Source organism: Misgurnus anguillicaudatus, chromosome 6, assembly GCF_027580225.2.
Source record: "Misgurnus anguillicaudatus chromosome 6, ASM2758022v2, whole genome shotgun sequence".
Lineage (NCBI taxonomy): Eukaryota > Metazoa > Chordata > Actinopteri > Cypriniformes > Cobitidae > Misgurnus > Misgurnus anguillicaudatus.
Window position 1 is genome coordinate 16123453 of NC_073342.2, and position 17880 is coordinate 16141332.

Consider the following 17880-nt stretch of genomic DNA (forward strand, 5'->3'; position numbering starts at 1 on the left):
TTGTTATGATGTATCTTCTTTCTTCTACCATTCAATGTGTCTCTCAGATGTTTTGGAGGAGTATAGAGGAAAAAGACCCAGGATCAAGGGAAGATGTTTGGTTCCAGTACCCTGTACTACAGCAGAGAGAGCCGAGAGAGATTCCACACACAACCTGCTCTCCAAGCTATACAGTGATTCGGAAGAAAGCCAAGGTGAAATCTCAGAGGAAAGCTCAGAGGAGACTTCAGAAGAGGACACTAATAACAGGTTATTATCATAAAATTTACTTTCATTTTAGTTAGTAGTAAAAATGTATACACTATGCATGCGAATATGTAAAAAAAGCTCAGACAGCTCTAAAGCCTATCCCAAACTAAAATGCAGGTTTAAGCTGTCTGAAAACAGCTTGCACTGACATATTTGAAAATATATCCGTGCAATTGTTTTGTCTCAAGATGCACACCAGTAATGTTTTTTGTAAGGTATGTTTGTAAAAACTACTTAAATGTTCTAATATAACTAAGGCCTACTCCCGGCTTAATCTAACCCATGTCTGGGAAAAACCCTTTGAAGGGACACTCCACTTTTTTTGAAAATATGCTCATTTTCCAGCTCCCATAGAGTTAAAAAATTTTTTTTACGTTTTTGGAATCCATTCAGCCGATCTCCGGGTCTGGCGCTACCACTTTAGCATAGCTGATAGAATCTGATTAGACCATTAGCATCGCACTATAAAATTATTTTAAAATTGACTCTTCTGTAGTTACTGTGTACTAAGACCAACAGAAAATTAAAAGTTGTGATTTTCTAAGCAGATATGGCTAGGAACTATACTCTCATTCCAGCGTAATAATCAAGGCCTTTGCTGCTGTACCATGGCTGCAGGAGGCGCAATAATATTACGCAACAGCCGAAAATAGTCCCCTTAGTAAATTTCAATGGCACGGGACTATTTTTGGGAAGTGCGTAATATCACTACGCCTGCTGCAGCCATGATACGGCAGCAAAGTCCTTGATTTTTACACCAGAATGAGTGTATAGTTCCTAGCCACATCAGCCTACTTTTAAATTTACGTCGGTCTTAGTGCACGATGTAACTACAGAAGACCCAAGTTTTAAATAGAAAAAATATTGAAACTGTTTGGTTATTTTTGAGCGCGATGCTAATGGTCTAATCAGATTCAATGGATTGTGCTAAGCTATGCTAAAAGTGGTACCGCCAGACCGCTGAATGGATTCCAAAACGGTAAAAGTAAAATGTTTAACTCTATGGGAGCTGGAAAATTAGCATATTTAAGTGGAGTGTCCCTTTAACATTTAATTCAGATGAAAGCAGCGATCTGTAACTTTTTCTGGTTAAAATCAAACAAAAATAATTTAATTAAGTATATTTAAAAAACAACCTTTATTTTTTTTTAAAACAGCCTTACCTTACCTTGATCTGCCACAGTAAGGTTATAAAAAAATGTTGGGTCGGATTTCTCCTGTTATGTGTGTTTGACTCCATTTGACTTCAACACACTTAAAAAAAATAACTCATTTACAGAGATATGGATATAGAGGCAGGGGTGAGCGAGTGGAGAGCAAGGACTAAAGCGATAGAGAGGTAGGTGAAAGAGAGGAAAGCTTGTGGCGTATGACACTGATGGTTCTGATATGTACGTAAATCCTTATTATGGATGTGATTGAGTCAGTTTGAGATAATCTACTTGGATCACAACAAACCAGGAGGTCGGCAAGTACATCTGTGATGTTGCTACAATGAACATGTTATTGAAATAGACAAATAAAGGCAAAAGCTGAATAATAAAGCTATTATCACTGGTGGTGATATGAATAGACATTTCTTTCATTTTCATGATATAATAAGAGTCCATTTAAACATGTTTTGCATTTGGATGTCTTTTAGTAGAATTAGGCAAAAGGGTTTTGATTATTAAAGCGAGTAATTTAGACATGAGTCGGTACAAATCCATTGTTGACTTTAATAAAGAAAATAATAGTCTTTTCATCAGAAACTAGGCTGTATTGCTTGGTGTTTCTGATGATCTTTACCCCTTCACAAGCCCCTTTAACGCAGGATGTATACAGTTTGGATTGAATACATTATACAGACATCATTGTGACCTTATTATGGTCAATTACAATGACGAATACTGTCGTATTATGGTCAGATTCGGTGACAACACATGTACAGCTATACTGCATCTTATTATGGACAGTTACTGTGACAATGTTAGTGCATGGTGTGACAGAATGCAATCTTTTCAATCTTTACCATGACCTTACTCAGTCAATATTAAAGATTTCACGGTTATATTTTCACAGAATGTTCTTTACATTTTGTAAGATGATTTTAAGAAGAAATCAGTAAATCACCAAAAAACTTCAGTTGGGTTTTCACAGGCGAGGCTGGGTTACATATTTTGTGAAATCATTTTATAATGCTGCCTAATAGTTAGTGCACATTTTTTTTTTAGCTCATATTATGTGAAATGTGGGTTAGAAACTTGTCTGTGTCATGTTTCCTATAATTTCCTGTTTACTCTCTAATATAAAGTAAAGTGTGCAGTATGCACAAGTCTGTTCTCTGCTCTGTGTAGGTGGTCTTGGGATCGATTCCGTGATGGCCTACAGGAGTTTGTTGAAGGAGCGAGGAATAGGAGAGAGATAAGGAAACGAGAAATAGAAGAGATCCCAGCATCTGCAATAGGAGCTGAATCTCTGATCATGGCTGCTGCTTGCTACGAGTTCAAGTCACTGTGAGCAAACTATAAAGTACACACACTGAGTATGCATTGAGCCTGATTCAATCAAACAACTGGGAAAGAGACATTTAATATTGTTTCGTGAAACACAACACTAATAGCTTTTTGTCTTTGAGTATCAAATAGCATCATGCATGTTAATCTGTCGATTTCATTTTATACTGAGAGGAAGTTTCGTTGATGAAACTTGAATGTTACACAAAATTTAACCAAAGTGTTCACTTTACTAGACTTTGTGTTCAATTTATTGATATTTCTGTGACCCTGTCTGTGAAATACAAGTTAAAGTCTCATAAAATCTAATTATGAGATTAGGAGCATCACAATTTGACGTCCAATCACTGATTTCACTTCCATTTTGATCTTTTTTACATTATCAAAATCAGTTAAAACCTCCTAAACTCTGCGGACCCTGTACCGGGTCCAAAATTACTTATTATTACTTAATATAAATTATTCCTGTAATTTGTAATGGTCTGTCATGGACCCAGTACCACATATGAGATACTGTTTGAAAGCTTAGAATCTCTACTTTTTGCAGATATACATCACTTTGACATATCTTTTACTGTAAGTAAGTTAATATTTACACTTAATTTACACTATCACTTCCCCCCCAATATTGTTTTATATCATTTAATATTCACATATTTCATATTTTTCAATATGACAAACATGGACAAGTCTTATATCAAATGAAAGCTCTCATTCACAGGAATGATGTTACATTATTTTTGTTCTATTATCATCACATATCCAACAATCGTCGAATGAATAATGAGGTAAAAATTGTCTTTTGTAAATTTGCCTGAAACTTGAGCGTGAGCTGCCTCAGATAGCACAGATAGCCACAAATGCTACACCATTTTTTTTTTTAGTTATACTCTAAAAAATGAGTCCATTAGCAGCATTTTCTTTGGTTGTGTGCATGAATAATCCCTTGCTATTTAATATATGTGCAAAACAAATCAAAGTACTTTTATACTTTTAAAATGTATTTTCACCCCTAATTTTTGAATTCGACATGCTAAAGAGATCATTCTTTTTTGGGGTGTTTACTGCCTGCTACTGGTAACAGCCAGAACTGTCTGCAGTCTGCTAGAGCACACAGATCCAGAGTTATCCACTTTCAAAGACAGTGTTTACAACACAAAAAAAGAAGAAGAAAATTTGGTGGTTCATCATATAAAAAACAACATCATAATATTTGTCACAAACAGCAGTTTTTCTGTAACTTCAAAGGTTTTTCTGTAAAATGATATAAAGATATTGCATTTATTCCACTGTATATGGTTACGGGAACACTTTTTAGGCAGAAATTGAATGCAAAAATTGTATTATTTCTGCATACATTATGATAGAGAAACAATTCCTTTTTCCTCTGTAAGCTGACATTTGCTGGAATCAAACTAAAATGGATGCAGGTTTCGGGAGCACTCAGGGCCAGAGTTATACACTTTCAAATACAGACTTTAGGGAAAAAAATCAAAAAGCGCCTTTTTATTTTTGTGTTTATTATAGGACTGATAACATATACAACCATGTTTAGCACTTTCAACAGTGTTTTATGTAATTTCAAAGGATTTCCTGTAAAATGATACCAAACTTTTGTATGTACACCTCCGCATGTGCGTATGGGAAGCTTTTGAATCTGGGTAGGCCAAATCCAGGCGGAAAATTTAGGTAGAAAACATTAAATCACAAAAAATTATTTAAGTTTTATTTATTTTATTTAATTTTTTTTGTTTTTTTCAGATAGGGTAACAGTTATATACAATTTATACTCGTATCTGTGGGGTCCGATATTAGAAATTTATTGGGACTGCATTGCAATTCCTTGCATTTTTCATCCAGTTTATAAATTCTGCCTTTTAGCATTTAAAATTAATATATACAAGGACTTTCTGTGTCGGTGCAAAGTTTTCCACATGGAAAAAGCCCAAAGCAAACTCTTTACTGTTCCTCCTGTAGCCTCAGTCAGCATTTCACCACTTCAGTGGATTTTTAAAAGAGACTTTATTTATATCATCAAACTAAAACAAGCCTTGTCATTATAAAATCCCACTGAAGATTGTTGCTCCACCCTGAGTCTATTTCCAATACAGTGAAGAAACCGGCCCTGCCTTACTGCATGTGTGTTATTACCAGTCAATGAGAGACTAAAGCTTTCTCTCTCTCTCTCTCTCTCTCTCTCTCTCTCTCTCTCTCTCTCTCTCTCTCTCTCTCTCTCTCTCTCTCTCTTTCTCTCTCTCTCTCTCTCTCTCTCTCTCTCGCTCTCGCTCTCGCTCTCTCTCTCGCTCTCGGTCTTACTCTCGCTCTCTCCCTCCTCCCTCCCATATTTGTGGCAAAGGTTTCCACATGGTCGGTGGTTTAGTTTAACCAGCCACACACACCCTTAGTAAAACATGGTATATACTGTATAGTGACAGTTAATGACGTGTTTCACCATTTTTTTTTTATGTAAAACAACATTTTCTGCTAACAGGGCCTCGGGAGGTCAGTGGATCTTGGAAGGTGTTAGATGTAAAACCCTTTATTTATATATTTTGTGCGTCTGACATGTTTTCGTGTAAATTAGCATTTTTTAATCAAACTATGTTTAGGTTAAGTAATTTCACTGTAATGGCAATGAAAAGGTTATTAGTCAGCAATCAAAATGCCTTATTTTTTATTTATTTATTGGTATTTAATGTCTTTGCAAAAACATCCACTTCTTTAGACAAGACATAGTAAACAGTTACCAAGTCACTAAGGATGCATGCAACTAGAAACATTGCAAATAATGAAAGCCAGAATGTAAAAATTAAGAAAGTGCACAACACATTAGGAGGTGCTGTGATCCGTGTCACTACTACTTTCGGGTTGTATTCAGGTCCAAGTACTTACAGGGGACACAAGTTTAATGAGCATATAATATGTGCCAAGAGCATTAGGTTAATATCATTATCAAATTTTTAATGGAGGTGGCATTTAGCTGCTTTTAATTTGCATAAAACAATCTTAAAGAAAATGCATTTCTTATAATAACAGACCATCTTACTAGGTTAGATATTTTATTTATATTTTTTATTTTTAACGCACTTGGTACACAGTGTTAACCACAGCAACTTTATATACAGTAAGTCCATGCAATTCCTGGGAATCAAACCCATGGCCTGGGTTTTGCTAGCACCATGTTCTTACTGTATATTTGAGCTACAGAAACACACTTCTATACCGTAAAAGCATGAGAGCTGTAATGTACAGTCACAGAGTAATGGACTAAACATTAAACATTAAAGTGCCCACATACAGAATTCATTTATGAACACCGCTAATGTGCTGTAAGTGTTTATGTAATGAGAAAAACGGTATAGCAGAAATTGACACAATTAAAATAGTGATGTGATGGGAGGCTTTACTGTTTCTCTCTGTGAGATTGTAGGTCTACGGGAGACATGGCGCTTCAACTTTCCCTTTTGGCTGTTAGGAAACGTTTCTGGCATCTAGGCATTGGCGGTTACATCATGAAGGTACACTTACGCACAAACGTTACCTCTGTATGCACATTTTTAGGCTTTTTTTCTGTCCCTATGAGCGAGACACTTGTATTTGGTCAGTGAACACTGAACATGCCATAATCTGCTTTTAATATTGTGTTAAGGAAGTGAAGCTATTGTTTTATTGTACTTATGGTATAATGTAAATGATGGAGTGAGCCAACAATAAACACAATTCTGTCATTGTTCACATTTATGCATTCAGCAGATGCTTTAATCCAAAGCACATTACAAGCTATACGTTTATGTATGTGCACACAGTGCTTTACTGCAGTGCCAAGCTATAGGAACCCTCATGTATCATGTAGGGTACACATGTATTGACACTGCCCTCTGTTGATTGTATGCAGTACTGCTATTTAGATTAAAAAAATAGATTTGATTAATGTTTGAGGATATGTGTGGGTGTGTGTTTGTATCATCGACTTTTTCAGCTCTTGAAGACTCAGTCTATGGTCGGACAATATGATGTACTTGTTGTCCACGCTGACAGCGATGCAGTGGGTTTCTTTAAAGGCCACGAGCTCACAGACGACCTCATGCTCAATGACAAATACAAGTACCAATATAATACTGCCTCACTATGCAATGTTGTGTGTACAATGAGTTTGCAATGAAAACGAAGGCTTTGTGAAACATCACTTTCGTTTTTATTAACAAAATAAATGCATTCATTAAAATAATCATAAAAAAAAGAAATGATTCAAATACCCTTGCAATAAGTCACATGAACACATGCATGTATATGCTTTTACAGTAAAAGAGGTTTTAATGTTGTAATTTCTAGAAATGTAATATCATTTTTATTTATTATACAGAGAGCTAAAAGATGATTGGACCAACAGTATTCTGATGAGCTACCTGCCACCCTTTACCACAGGTGAGACACACAGTCATACAGTAAATACAAACAGATTTACAGCTTAATGTTTTCATTATTCTCATCCCTTTACAGATTTACAGATGAGAAATCCTGGTTTCTCCCTAAATTTCACAGAGTTGGAGATGGATCTACAAATAGCGTGAGTTAACCTTTACATACTGGAATGTCATAAAGCTTTTGTAGCTTTCACATTGATGTCCATGCAGAACTCGCTGGCTCATACAAGCAATAGCCGTAGCTAGCGTCACTATACATGTATGTAAAATATACGTAGTTAAAGGATTAGTCCATTTTCTTAAAAAAAAATCCAGCTAATATACTCACCACCATGTCATCCAAAATGTTGATGTCTTTTTTTGTTCAGTCGAGAAGAAATTATGTTTTTTGAGGAAAACATTGCAGGATTTTTCTAATTTTAATGGACTTTAATAGAGCCCAACATTTAATACTTAACTCAACACTTAACAGTTTTTTTCAACAGAGTTTCAAAGGACTATAAAGAATCCCAAACGAGGCATAAGGGTCTTATCTAGCGAAACGATTGTCATTTTTGACAATAAAAATAACAAATATACACTTTTAAAGCATAACGTCTCGTCATGTAGATCCGGTCGTGATGCGCCAGCTGACCCCATGCAATACGTCATGACGTCAAGAGGTCACAGAGGACGAACGCGAAACTCCGCCCCAGTGTTTACAAGTGTCTTGAAAGAGACCGTTCCGACATTGTTGTATGTCAACTGATACTAATTAATGTCTTTGTGGCAATTTATTGTTTAAAATGGTCCGCAAATGTGCGTTTTATATGTGTAACACGTGACCTCTCTACGTCACTACACATTTACGTTAGGTCGCGCTGGACCGGACCTAGATGAAAAGTTGTGGTTTAAAAGTACATATTTTTTATTTTTCTTGTCAAAAATGACAATCGTTTCGCTAGATAAGCCCCTTATGCCTCGTTTGGGATCGTTTATAGTCCTTTGAAACTCTGTTGAAAAAAACTGTTAAGTGTTGAGTTAAGTGTTAATTGTTGGTGTCTATTAAAGTCCATTAAAATGAGAAAAATCCTGCAATGTTTCCTCAAAAAACTAAATATATCTTCTGGACTGAACAAAGAAAGACATCAACATTTTGGATGACATGGTGGTGAGTAAATTATCTGGATTTTTCTTTTAAGAAAATGGAATATTCCTTTAAGTGTTGTCTTTTGGTGACTTTGTTGTGTTAGAGGGTCGCAAGCTCTCTCTGCCTATCAGCAACAGATGATATGTGTGACTAGGCTAATAAGAGAAGTCAAGACATTACGCACACAGGTAATATTTTTTATGTTTGCATGATACAGTAAGTGATGGTGTTTTAAACCATAAACATATTCTTACTGTATATTCAGAACGTCAATATTACATTTATTTGTGTATGTGGAAACTTCGACTGCCTTTTTAGCTTGATACACAGCGCGAAGTAGTGGAACGCCTTCATTCCCGTCTAGAGCACGAGAGACAAACACGTAGGAAAATAGGTTTGTTTAGTTTCAGTTTTATTTGATGTCAAGATTAATAAATGTATGTAATAACTTATTTTAATTCTTAAATTCTGTACATTTCTACAGAGCACAGATTCTTGATGTACAAGCTAAAGAACGCAAAACAACTGTTAGGCAATACTGAGTCAGACTCAGGTGAGAGTGTGTGTGTGTGCCCGAATGCCTTTAAAATTCATTACTTGTCAGACAGACTCAGTGACCATGATATCCATTTAAAGCACCTGACCGATAACAAACTTGACCTTTGTTCGCTAGTCCAGTTATAAAAGCTTTATGTCTTCAAGCCTGGACTAATGGAGCCAGCCTGCTGAGTTATTATAATGAGTCATATGAGTCATATGTGCTTGTTCCGCCTCGAGAGAGAGACAGAAGAAGCTCCTAAGATCTATACTGTCTATAAAAACAGGGGCCAGAAGAGGTGCAATAAATATTTTGTTTAATGAGGTTCACCGAGCCAGTCGTATCAGTCAAACTTAACTGACGTTTATGAAATAAGTAAACAAAGTGTGGTCATTTGTGACGATTTTTACTTAAAGTGAGTTACATGATACAATACATGGATGTTTTATTAAAATCAACACAGTGATGTTGCCTACTTGTGCATAAAATTGCTGCAAAAGTTGAACACACATAAACACCTGGTGTGTTACAGATGCCGTACTGTCTCTGTGCTTTCCAGATGTTCAGGAAGATGATAACCATGAGCATTTAAGTACAGAAGAACAAGAGGTAGAGCAGTCAGATGAACCATCTATCCAAACACCAGAGGGCGCTAATTGCTCATACCGCTAAATCGGACTCAGAAAATAAAAACTGTGCTCTCGGGATGTAAAACATAGTACTGTATGTGCATTTATTTATTTACTTAGATTTATTAAAAGTTAAATGTGTTTTAATAATTTAAATTATATAATAATAATATAAAAATTACGCCTGTTTGTTATTTGTTCTCATTTTTTTCAGATTTAAGGGCTTTATTGTTGTTTGGCCATTTTTTGGTAAGGTTGTTATTTATGTATTACGTCAATTTATGAAAACACCATAGGGCGCTGAATGATAAAATTGTGCTCCAGTGATGTGCTATCCTGTCTCACGGTAGGTCGTGTTGTAGTCACGAAATATTTGATTAATTCGTGTTCTTGAAACGATTTTTCGCCGTTTTTTGTGCCATTGAGCACAAATGTCTTCTTCGTGTCACCCACCACGAAGTTCTATGGGTGGTTTTTCGTGTCTGTGGCATGACTTTCTTATTGAGCCCCTGGGGTGACATTGGAGTAAAAAAATCTAGAGTATAGTTTGTGTGCTCGCGTGGGGCGTTCGCGTGCTCGCGTGAAAGTTTCGCGTGCGCACGTGAAGGTTTCGCGTGAGCACGCGAAAGTTTCGCGTGAGCACGCGAAAGTTTCACGTGCACGCGCAAAACTAAATTCGACCGTTTCACGTGCGCACACGAAACTAGACTTTATTTAATTTTTGCTCCATCTCCCCTTAGGTGCTCCGTATTTTCTTAATCGTGTCATTTTATATTTTGTTTTCTCATTGTTTTTCAATCATTGTCGCTTTGGGTTGGGGTTAGATTTGGGGTTAGGATATAATTTTATGTATTGGTTTCTACATGTTTTCTTCCGCTTTTAAAACAATTCTATTTTGACTAAGAAAGTGGCTCTCGACACCACAAAAACAAAAAGGCCAAGAGGGCCAAAAAGGCCATAACATGCGAAAGCTTTACTCAGCTGGAAACAAAATCATACGTTTTTCTCATGTTCAACACATTGTCAGGTATACCCTTATTTTACATCACAAAAAAAATTGAATGAGAAAGTCATTCTAACCCCAATCGACAATGGTAAAAAATAAGAAAAAACAATGAGAAAACAAAATATAAAATGACACGATAAAGAAAGTCGTGCCACAGACACGAAAAACTATTTATAGAAATTCGTGTTGGGTGACACGAAAAAAAAACAGCGGAAAATCGTGTAAATAACACAAATAAATTAATCAAATATTTTGTGACTATAACACGACTTGCCGTGAGATTGGGTTGCGATGTAACATGTAATATTGTATGTGCATTTATTTATGTACTTTTACAAGTTAAATGTTTTAATAATCTAAATTATTTAGTATTGTTTAGCTTTAGTAGCTCCGAAAGAGTTTTTATTTATACATATGACACCTGTTTGTCATTTGTTCTCTACTTTCACATGTTATGGCCTTTTTGGCCCTCTTGGCCTTTTTGTTTTTGTAATGTCGAGAGCCACTTTCTTAGTCAAAATAAAAACTTTTGGAAATATACCAGTTGCTAACAATGTTTTTAATTAAAAACACAACATACATTAAAACATAAAAACTTTTATTGTGCACCTGTACATTCAAAACTCAAAAGAAAGTGTCATATGCTAAAAGATAAGCATCATTATACATGTAAAGTTTCCTGTCAACTGGGTTAAAATTCAAATTGGCTATACCCGCTGCAACTTTCTCAAATGGTAAAGAAAGAGTGTTTATCTCCTGACCGGTGGCAGTATCAAAGGCATAAAATACCTCTTCTTGATAAGTATTAACAAAACGTGTCGCATACAAGACACCGCACACCATAAACGTGTTAGTGACAGATCTCTTAAACAAATGTGTTTTCCAGGTATGCGTGATATTGAGCTCAACCGGGTCCAATCTGCTCACAACGATATTGCCGTGGTTCTCCTCCGTGGCGTATATCACCCATACAGCGCCTTGATCTGCTTCCAGATCAAAGTCGGTCCAATCACGACAGCTGTAGTAGCAAAACGGAAATTTGTTTTCGAAACCAGCACCATCTATATTCATACGCTTGGTCGTCTTTGTTGTAATATTGTAACTGCAAATCTCAGCTTTGGTGTAGCATTGGTAAAACACGGTGTTATCGTACAATATAGTGCCAGAACCCTGTACGGCATTCTTGTCAGTATAAGATGGTGCTATCGGTTCATCCTTGTAGTTCTTGTTCGCCATGAAATCTTCATAAGAGTTGTAAATTCGGATTGTGTTGCCATGTTTGTTTCCACTGACCAGGCAGTGCTCCCAGTAAATTTTCTTGCTGTTCAGTTGGGCATCTCGGCCCCAAGCACCAGAGATGTACGACTTACTGAAGGAATTCAGTTTGGTGACTTGTGGAGAGCTTATGTTGGTCATGATACGCTGATGACAAGTACCTGCAAGTAGCACAATATATGTCCTATCAGTAATGTTTATTTGCAACAATTTGTAGTTGTTAATCTCTCCAAAAATGCATGTTTTTACATATTTACATTTAAATAACCCATCCCGCAGTAGAAATATGTACTGTACTTACTCCTAAAATCATATGGTAAGGTTCGACAAGTCTGTACGCGGTTGCTGAGGTCACGTAACCTCTTCTTCATCGTGTCGAGATTGAATGTGTCATCTTTGTACATCTTTTGGACGTCGCTCTTTGCTTTACTCAGCTGGAAACAAAATCATAAGTTTTTCTCATGTGCAACACATTGTCAGGTATACCCTTATTTTACATCACTTAAATAGTTTTGTAACCTGTAATAAACATCTACCTCATCAAGCAATTTTTGTGCCTCTTCAGGATTGTGCACGTGTGTTTCTTCAATGGCACGATGGATATTCTGGAGTTCTTGGTTCAGCTGCCGCAGGTGAAGAGCGTTGTACAGTCCGCTTGTTTGAAGATAATCAAAGCGCTTCAGACGGTCTGTAATGTTTTTAATGGTGGCTTTCATCTTCGGCAGTTCATCATTTTGATATGAGACCTGGAAATCATTCCAAAAAAGAATGAACAGATGTACATTTACATTACATTTATGCATTTGGCAGACGCTTTTATCTAAAGTGACTTACATTTCATTTTTCAGTATTTGTGTTCTTTGAAATTGAGTTGCAAGCATAATGCTCTAACAATTAAGCTAAAGACACACATTTAGAGATTATTATGTAAAATTTGACACTTTTAAAATGACTTTACCTGGTTCCGAAACTCTTCCAGGTTGTTCTCACAGATCTGGATCTGTGTTGTGACGTCCAGGAACCGTGCCGCAGGGAAGCTCCAGATGGAGCTGTTTACTTTACACACACAGGAATCATTCTTCAGTTGACCTGGGACTCTCTGAGCCTGACTAGTCACCTTAATGTAAGCAAAATCACATTCATATTCAGATTGAGTAAATGCTATACATCTGAAATGAAAGAGCAAATTCCAGAACAGAAAAGTACTTACGATTACAGCGAGGAGGAGTAGCAGGAGCATGGTGACAAAATGAAATGAAAAACTAAAGGACGTGCTTTAAGCGTGCATATAAACCGCAAAGATGTTGCAATCATAGATGTACTGTATGCAAATTTCGCTGCGTTTTGGCATGTTATGGAGTAGGTTAAACATGCACAAATGCGTTATTTTAAAAAATTAAGGAAGATATTATGTTGATAAATGTAGGAATGTTCAACAACAGTCATCGATACTCATGCAACCCCAATCCCCCCCCCAGAAAAAGTTTACAACCCCAGTTTATGAGTTTATTAACATATTTAACACTTTTATCTCAAAGCAACATCGCAAAATGCATATACATTGATCAGTATGTATTTTTGTGGGATTTAACTCATGAGTTTTGCATTGCTAACACAATGCTTTATCAGTTGAGCTACATAGAAAGCTAAATTTGTTCATTGCTCAAGGTGAACTGATTGTAATATATATATATATTCCATGAAATTATTGATTTAGAAACCTGTTTGGCTTACAATAACATTTTTCCCTCATATGAATCACAAAACCAGAATAAATATTCTGGAAAGTTGAATAAATATTTGTATTTTTGATGTATGGTTTGTTGGGATTGGACAATATTTGGCCGAAATACATCTATTCGAAGATCTGGATTTTAAGTGGTGCAAAAAATTTTGCCTTTAAAGTTGTCCAAATGAAGTCCTTGGCAACACGTTTTGTTTTTCAATATTGTTGGCTATTACTATAAATATACCCGTGTGACTTATGACTGGTTTTGTGGTTTAGGGTCACATATGGACAGAACTGCAAATTTTAAGTTATGGTTATGCCATTGACTTCATTATTGCAACAAAAATGCTAAAATTATTCCTTTAATCTGCAAAAAGGCAATGACTGAAATACGTTTTTTTTCTTGAATCCCAGACTACTCATATCCCTTCTATTAGAAAATGTACTTTTATTATAGAGTGTCACCTTTAATAATAAAACTGATAAAAAAAATTGGTAACACTTTACATAAAGGGGTGTTCATAAGACTGACATGACACCTTCATAATCATGACATGACACATGTTATGAACATGAAGAAGATTTTATGCACATTTATGACAACAACATGTTAGATTATGTAATTTTTAACACAAAGATGACATTTTTTGAAATGTCTTTGTTATGACAACTGGACATAAACCGATACATCCTAACTTGTCACAAACATGACATAGCAGAATAATGATCAAACTTAAGAAACTACCTGGCTTTATGGGTTAACATTACATTAAACTGTCATTTAAATGTCATTAAGTGTTAATACTATGTGAAAATATTTGTAAATACCTTAACAAAATGCAACAGACATGTCAAAAAATTATACTTCACTTTATTTATGTGCACAATGCATAAAAAACTGACAAGCTAACAGAACTTGCTAACAAAACATTTAATGTATTTAATTAATTAATTAAACATAATTCACTGTTTTTGCAGTGATATGGACCCAAGACTGCATGGCTTAACCTATTATTGTAACGTTTTCATTTAATTTGAGGTGAATTGGTCTCCAAATGCAATAAAATATTGTTTTATCAATTTTAATTATTGTTATTATTATTATTAAGTGATTGGTTTTATTTGTTTAACACATGGAGGAAACTTTAAAAAAAACATTATGAACTGAAGAATATTCATGATGTTGTTATAAAACTATTTGACAAAGTATTAACACTTGACAAATTATATTTGTACTACTGTAGATGAGGTCAAGAAAAATATTAATGACGCTGTTATAAAACTATATTAATGACATTTTAATGGCAAATTCAATTTGTATCACTGGTAAAAAGTGGTCAGTTATGTTGTCTTGGCAATGTCAAGTTGTCATGACAAGTTATGATGTATTGGTTCATGTCAAGTTGTCGTAACAAAGACATCTCAAACAATGTCATCTTTGCTTAAAAAAATTACATAATTGAACAAATGACACTTAATGACCTTTAAGTAAAGTGTTACTAAAATCAATATGAGAATATAAACAGTGTTTTAAGGAAAGAGTATTTTTACAAATAAGGGGAAGTTTAAGATACACACATTCATTTCGGTATTGCAGCATATGGTCATAAATCTGCCCAAGAAATTCACCATGTGGAATTATAGAGGAAACATAAAAATTACTAACTTCTTAATTTTACATTTATTTCTGCTTTTTCTTTTAATGTCAGCAGAATTGTATGGCTTTGACAATTCTCTCATGATGAACACATATGGATAAGAATGAATATATTGAAAAGAATGACCCAATTAATAATAATAATAATAATAATGCATTTAATTTCATTGCGCCTTTCAGAACACCCAAGGTCACCTTACAAACAAAATACAATTCACTGGATAGGACAGAACATACAACAGAGAAGCAGCATATGCATGTAAAATACATTTAAGTCTCAATAAAACATTTCATTAAAAAAACTGTATAAAAAGATATGTCTTAATATCGTCGCTGCCTGATGAAACTCACGTATGTCCAAAACGGTAACTTTTCAGAAAGTGAAAAAAACATCGTATATCAAAAGCAGTTGAATGTAGCGTTGTCATACTTGGTACGGCATATTTACATGTAACCATATTCTTGCCAGTGTCATGATATAATCCACATTTGACCAAAATTGAGTGTAAATGGACATGCGTGCATATTTTACAGTAACTTTGATCGATACGCGTTCTTCCGATCATTAATTAGAATGGCCAAAGTCGCGTTTCGTATTGACAGATGAATACGCTCAGTTTATTAAATAGCCTACGTCTTGGTTAAATACGCTTACTTTATTTAATATTAATTATAAGTGTATTAAATGTCTCTTGCAAACCATTAAGGGACAATGAATCAATACACTGACATGGTAATGCTACACAGCAGGGGCGTCAGTTTGTGTTGAAGTGGGGACAAAAGATCAGATAAAAACATTACTGCAGGACGGGAAAAATATTGAATAACGCGCATCAAAAATGGGCATAGCGTAGGCCAGTCAACAACAAGAAAATACTCAGCATAAATTTATAAACCCTCAACAATGTCGAATGCACACATCACACATGTAACAGTCCCTGCAACACCAGCTCAACCGAACAATGCCAAAGTACCATACCGTAGAAAACAGCAGCGCGTTTAATAAATGATTACAATGAATTTCATTACATATGTACAAGAAAACACACCATAAGCATACAACGCAACATATGTGACACTAGACCACAAAACCAGTCTTAAGCATCGCTTGATTTTTCAGAACATTTTAACCAAATGCTTTCAAAAAGTGGTGGGGAAATCCCCAGCGTAAATATCACCAATGCTAGACAGATACTTTGTTTGCACAGTCCTACCGTAATTAAGTAACTCATAGATTTTAGTCTGGCGTCCGGGGGAAACGTTTACCTCGAAGGAAAGTCATTGTAATGTTTATTCGGCTATATCCAGTGCTGAGGTTCGATGAAACTTTACGAGACCGGCGAGATGCTTCACAGGCGGAAGATATGCGGCGTGATTGACAGCTTTGACACCAAACGGGTACGTGAAAATCAGATGACATGATTTCTCAAGTTTTCATTGGCTATTTAGGTATGTGACGCATACTGTATATGGAAATGAACCTGGACATTCAATCTGTCGAAAAATCTCAAAATCGGCAAAATGAACATACGTGAGTTTCATCGGACAGCGACGATATGCTTTTTAATTAATTAAGGAATCACTTAAAGAATTACTATTACTATAATGATAATAGCAAAAAAATCTAGCGTACACTGTCACCAAAAATACATTTAGTTCACCTAAAAAGTGTAGCAACCCTGTTCCAAAAAATGCATTGAATAGTGTTGTATACCATTAATTTATACAATTCAAAAACCTAAACTTAACATTAATATATGATTTAATGTGTACAATGAATCCATTGTAGGTCTTAAAATGCATAAATGTAATATACCAATGTCTTGTTTGCATATACTGTGTCTATGTTCCCTAAAATAAACTTTGAAAAACTAGTATAAGTGTGGGATTTATGAAGTGTAATATATATCACACACTTGTATATGACTGTCTTGGCTTTCCATGCATTTTTGCACCTTAATTTCTTCAGGGGTCCAATTTTTTTGCCAGTGTCATTTTAAATGATTACACATAACTTATGGACATATATGGTTTGATTTCTTTGCATGTATGGATTGCATGGATTGTTACCAACGTCTGGTGAAAATGCTAAAAATTCATGTCAGTAGCACCTTTAGAAATATATTTAGTGTTCTATACTTATTTTACCCGTTGTATCTATTGCAAAAGAACATACAGTAACTTGATGCACTTTACTAAAGTACTTTAACTTAAAGGTGCAGTGTGTAATTTTTAGAATGATCTTTTGACAGAAATGCAAAATAATATATAAAACTATATTACCCGGGGTGTATAAAGACCTTTCATAATGAACAGTTATGTGTTTATTACCTTAGAAAGAGATGCTTTTATCTACATACACTGAGGGTCCCCTTACATGGAAGTCGCCATTTTGGGTCGCCATGTTTCTACAGAAGCCCTTAACGGACAAACTTTTTTACTAAGTTGTCTCCGAGGATGACATGTTCGTCCGGTGGTGGCTACAGTACCTTCTCTATGCGTTTCAAAAGCGAGGGGTGGGCAGTGGACTGAGCCGTTGGTTGCAATTCATAACCTCACCACTAGATGCTGCTAAAATTTACACACTGCTCACGAACATTTTGTGAAAATATATCTTAAATATATCTTTAATATTGACTGAAGTAAAGCTATATCAAAGATTAAAATCAATGAGTGAATTCAAACTGTGATGCTCCTGATGCTCCTGGGTTATTGTTAATCAACCATGTTAAAACAACCCATTATTTGG

The 17880-nt window shown here is 35.3% G+C and overlaps 2 protein-coding genes across 10 annotated transcripts in view; one reads left to right on the forward strand and one right to left on the reverse strand.

Moving 5' to 3' along the window:
• LOC129433245 (uncharacterized) overlaps positions 1–9553 on the forward strand; it is a 71459-nt gene extending 61906 nt beyond the window's left edge. For 3 of the 9 annotated variants that reach the window (XM_055191793.2, XM_055191790.2, XM_055191789.2), the window contains 11 exons: positions 48–249; positions 1529–1588; positions 2586–2744; positions 6175–6262; positions 6724–6848; positions 7108–7169; positions 7245–7311; positions 8401–8485; positions 8616–8691; positions 8782–8850; positions 9368–9553. In XM_055191793.2, coding sequence (XP_055047768.2) covers positions 48–249; positions 1529–1588; positions 2586–2744; positions 6175–6262; positions 6724–6848; positions 7108–7169; positions 7245–7311; positions 8401–8485; positions 8616–8691; positions 8782–8850; positions 9368–9507 — 1133 coding nt within the window. In that variant the 3' untranslated portion in view covers positions 9508–9553. Of the gene's footprint in view, positions 1–47; positions 250–1524; positions 1589–2585; positions 2745–6174; positions 6263–6723; positions 6849–7107; positions 7170–7244; positions 7312–8400; positions 8486–8615; positions 8692–8781; positions 8851–9367 lie in introns of all 9 variants that reach the window. The other 6 variants (XM_055191792.2, XM_055191791.2, XM_055191794.2 and 3 more) reach the window with 6 other exon arrangements.
• Positions 9554–11047: 1494 nt separating this feature from the next.
• On the reverse strand, positions 11048–13111 carry LOC129433246 (olfactomedin). The gene is made up of 5 exons (XM_055191799.2): positions 12956–13111; positions 12704–12862; positions 12282–12491; positions 12047–12179; positions 11048–11906 (listed from the first exon to the last, which is right to left on the reverse strand). The coding sequence occupies exons 1-5, from the start codon at positions 12983–12985 to the stop codon at positions 11095–11097; spliced, it is 1344 nt and encodes a 447-aa protein (XP_055047774.1). The 5' UTR covers positions 12986–13111; the 3' UTR covers positions 11048–11094.
• Between the last annotated feature and the right edge of the window lie 4769 nt (positions 13112–17880).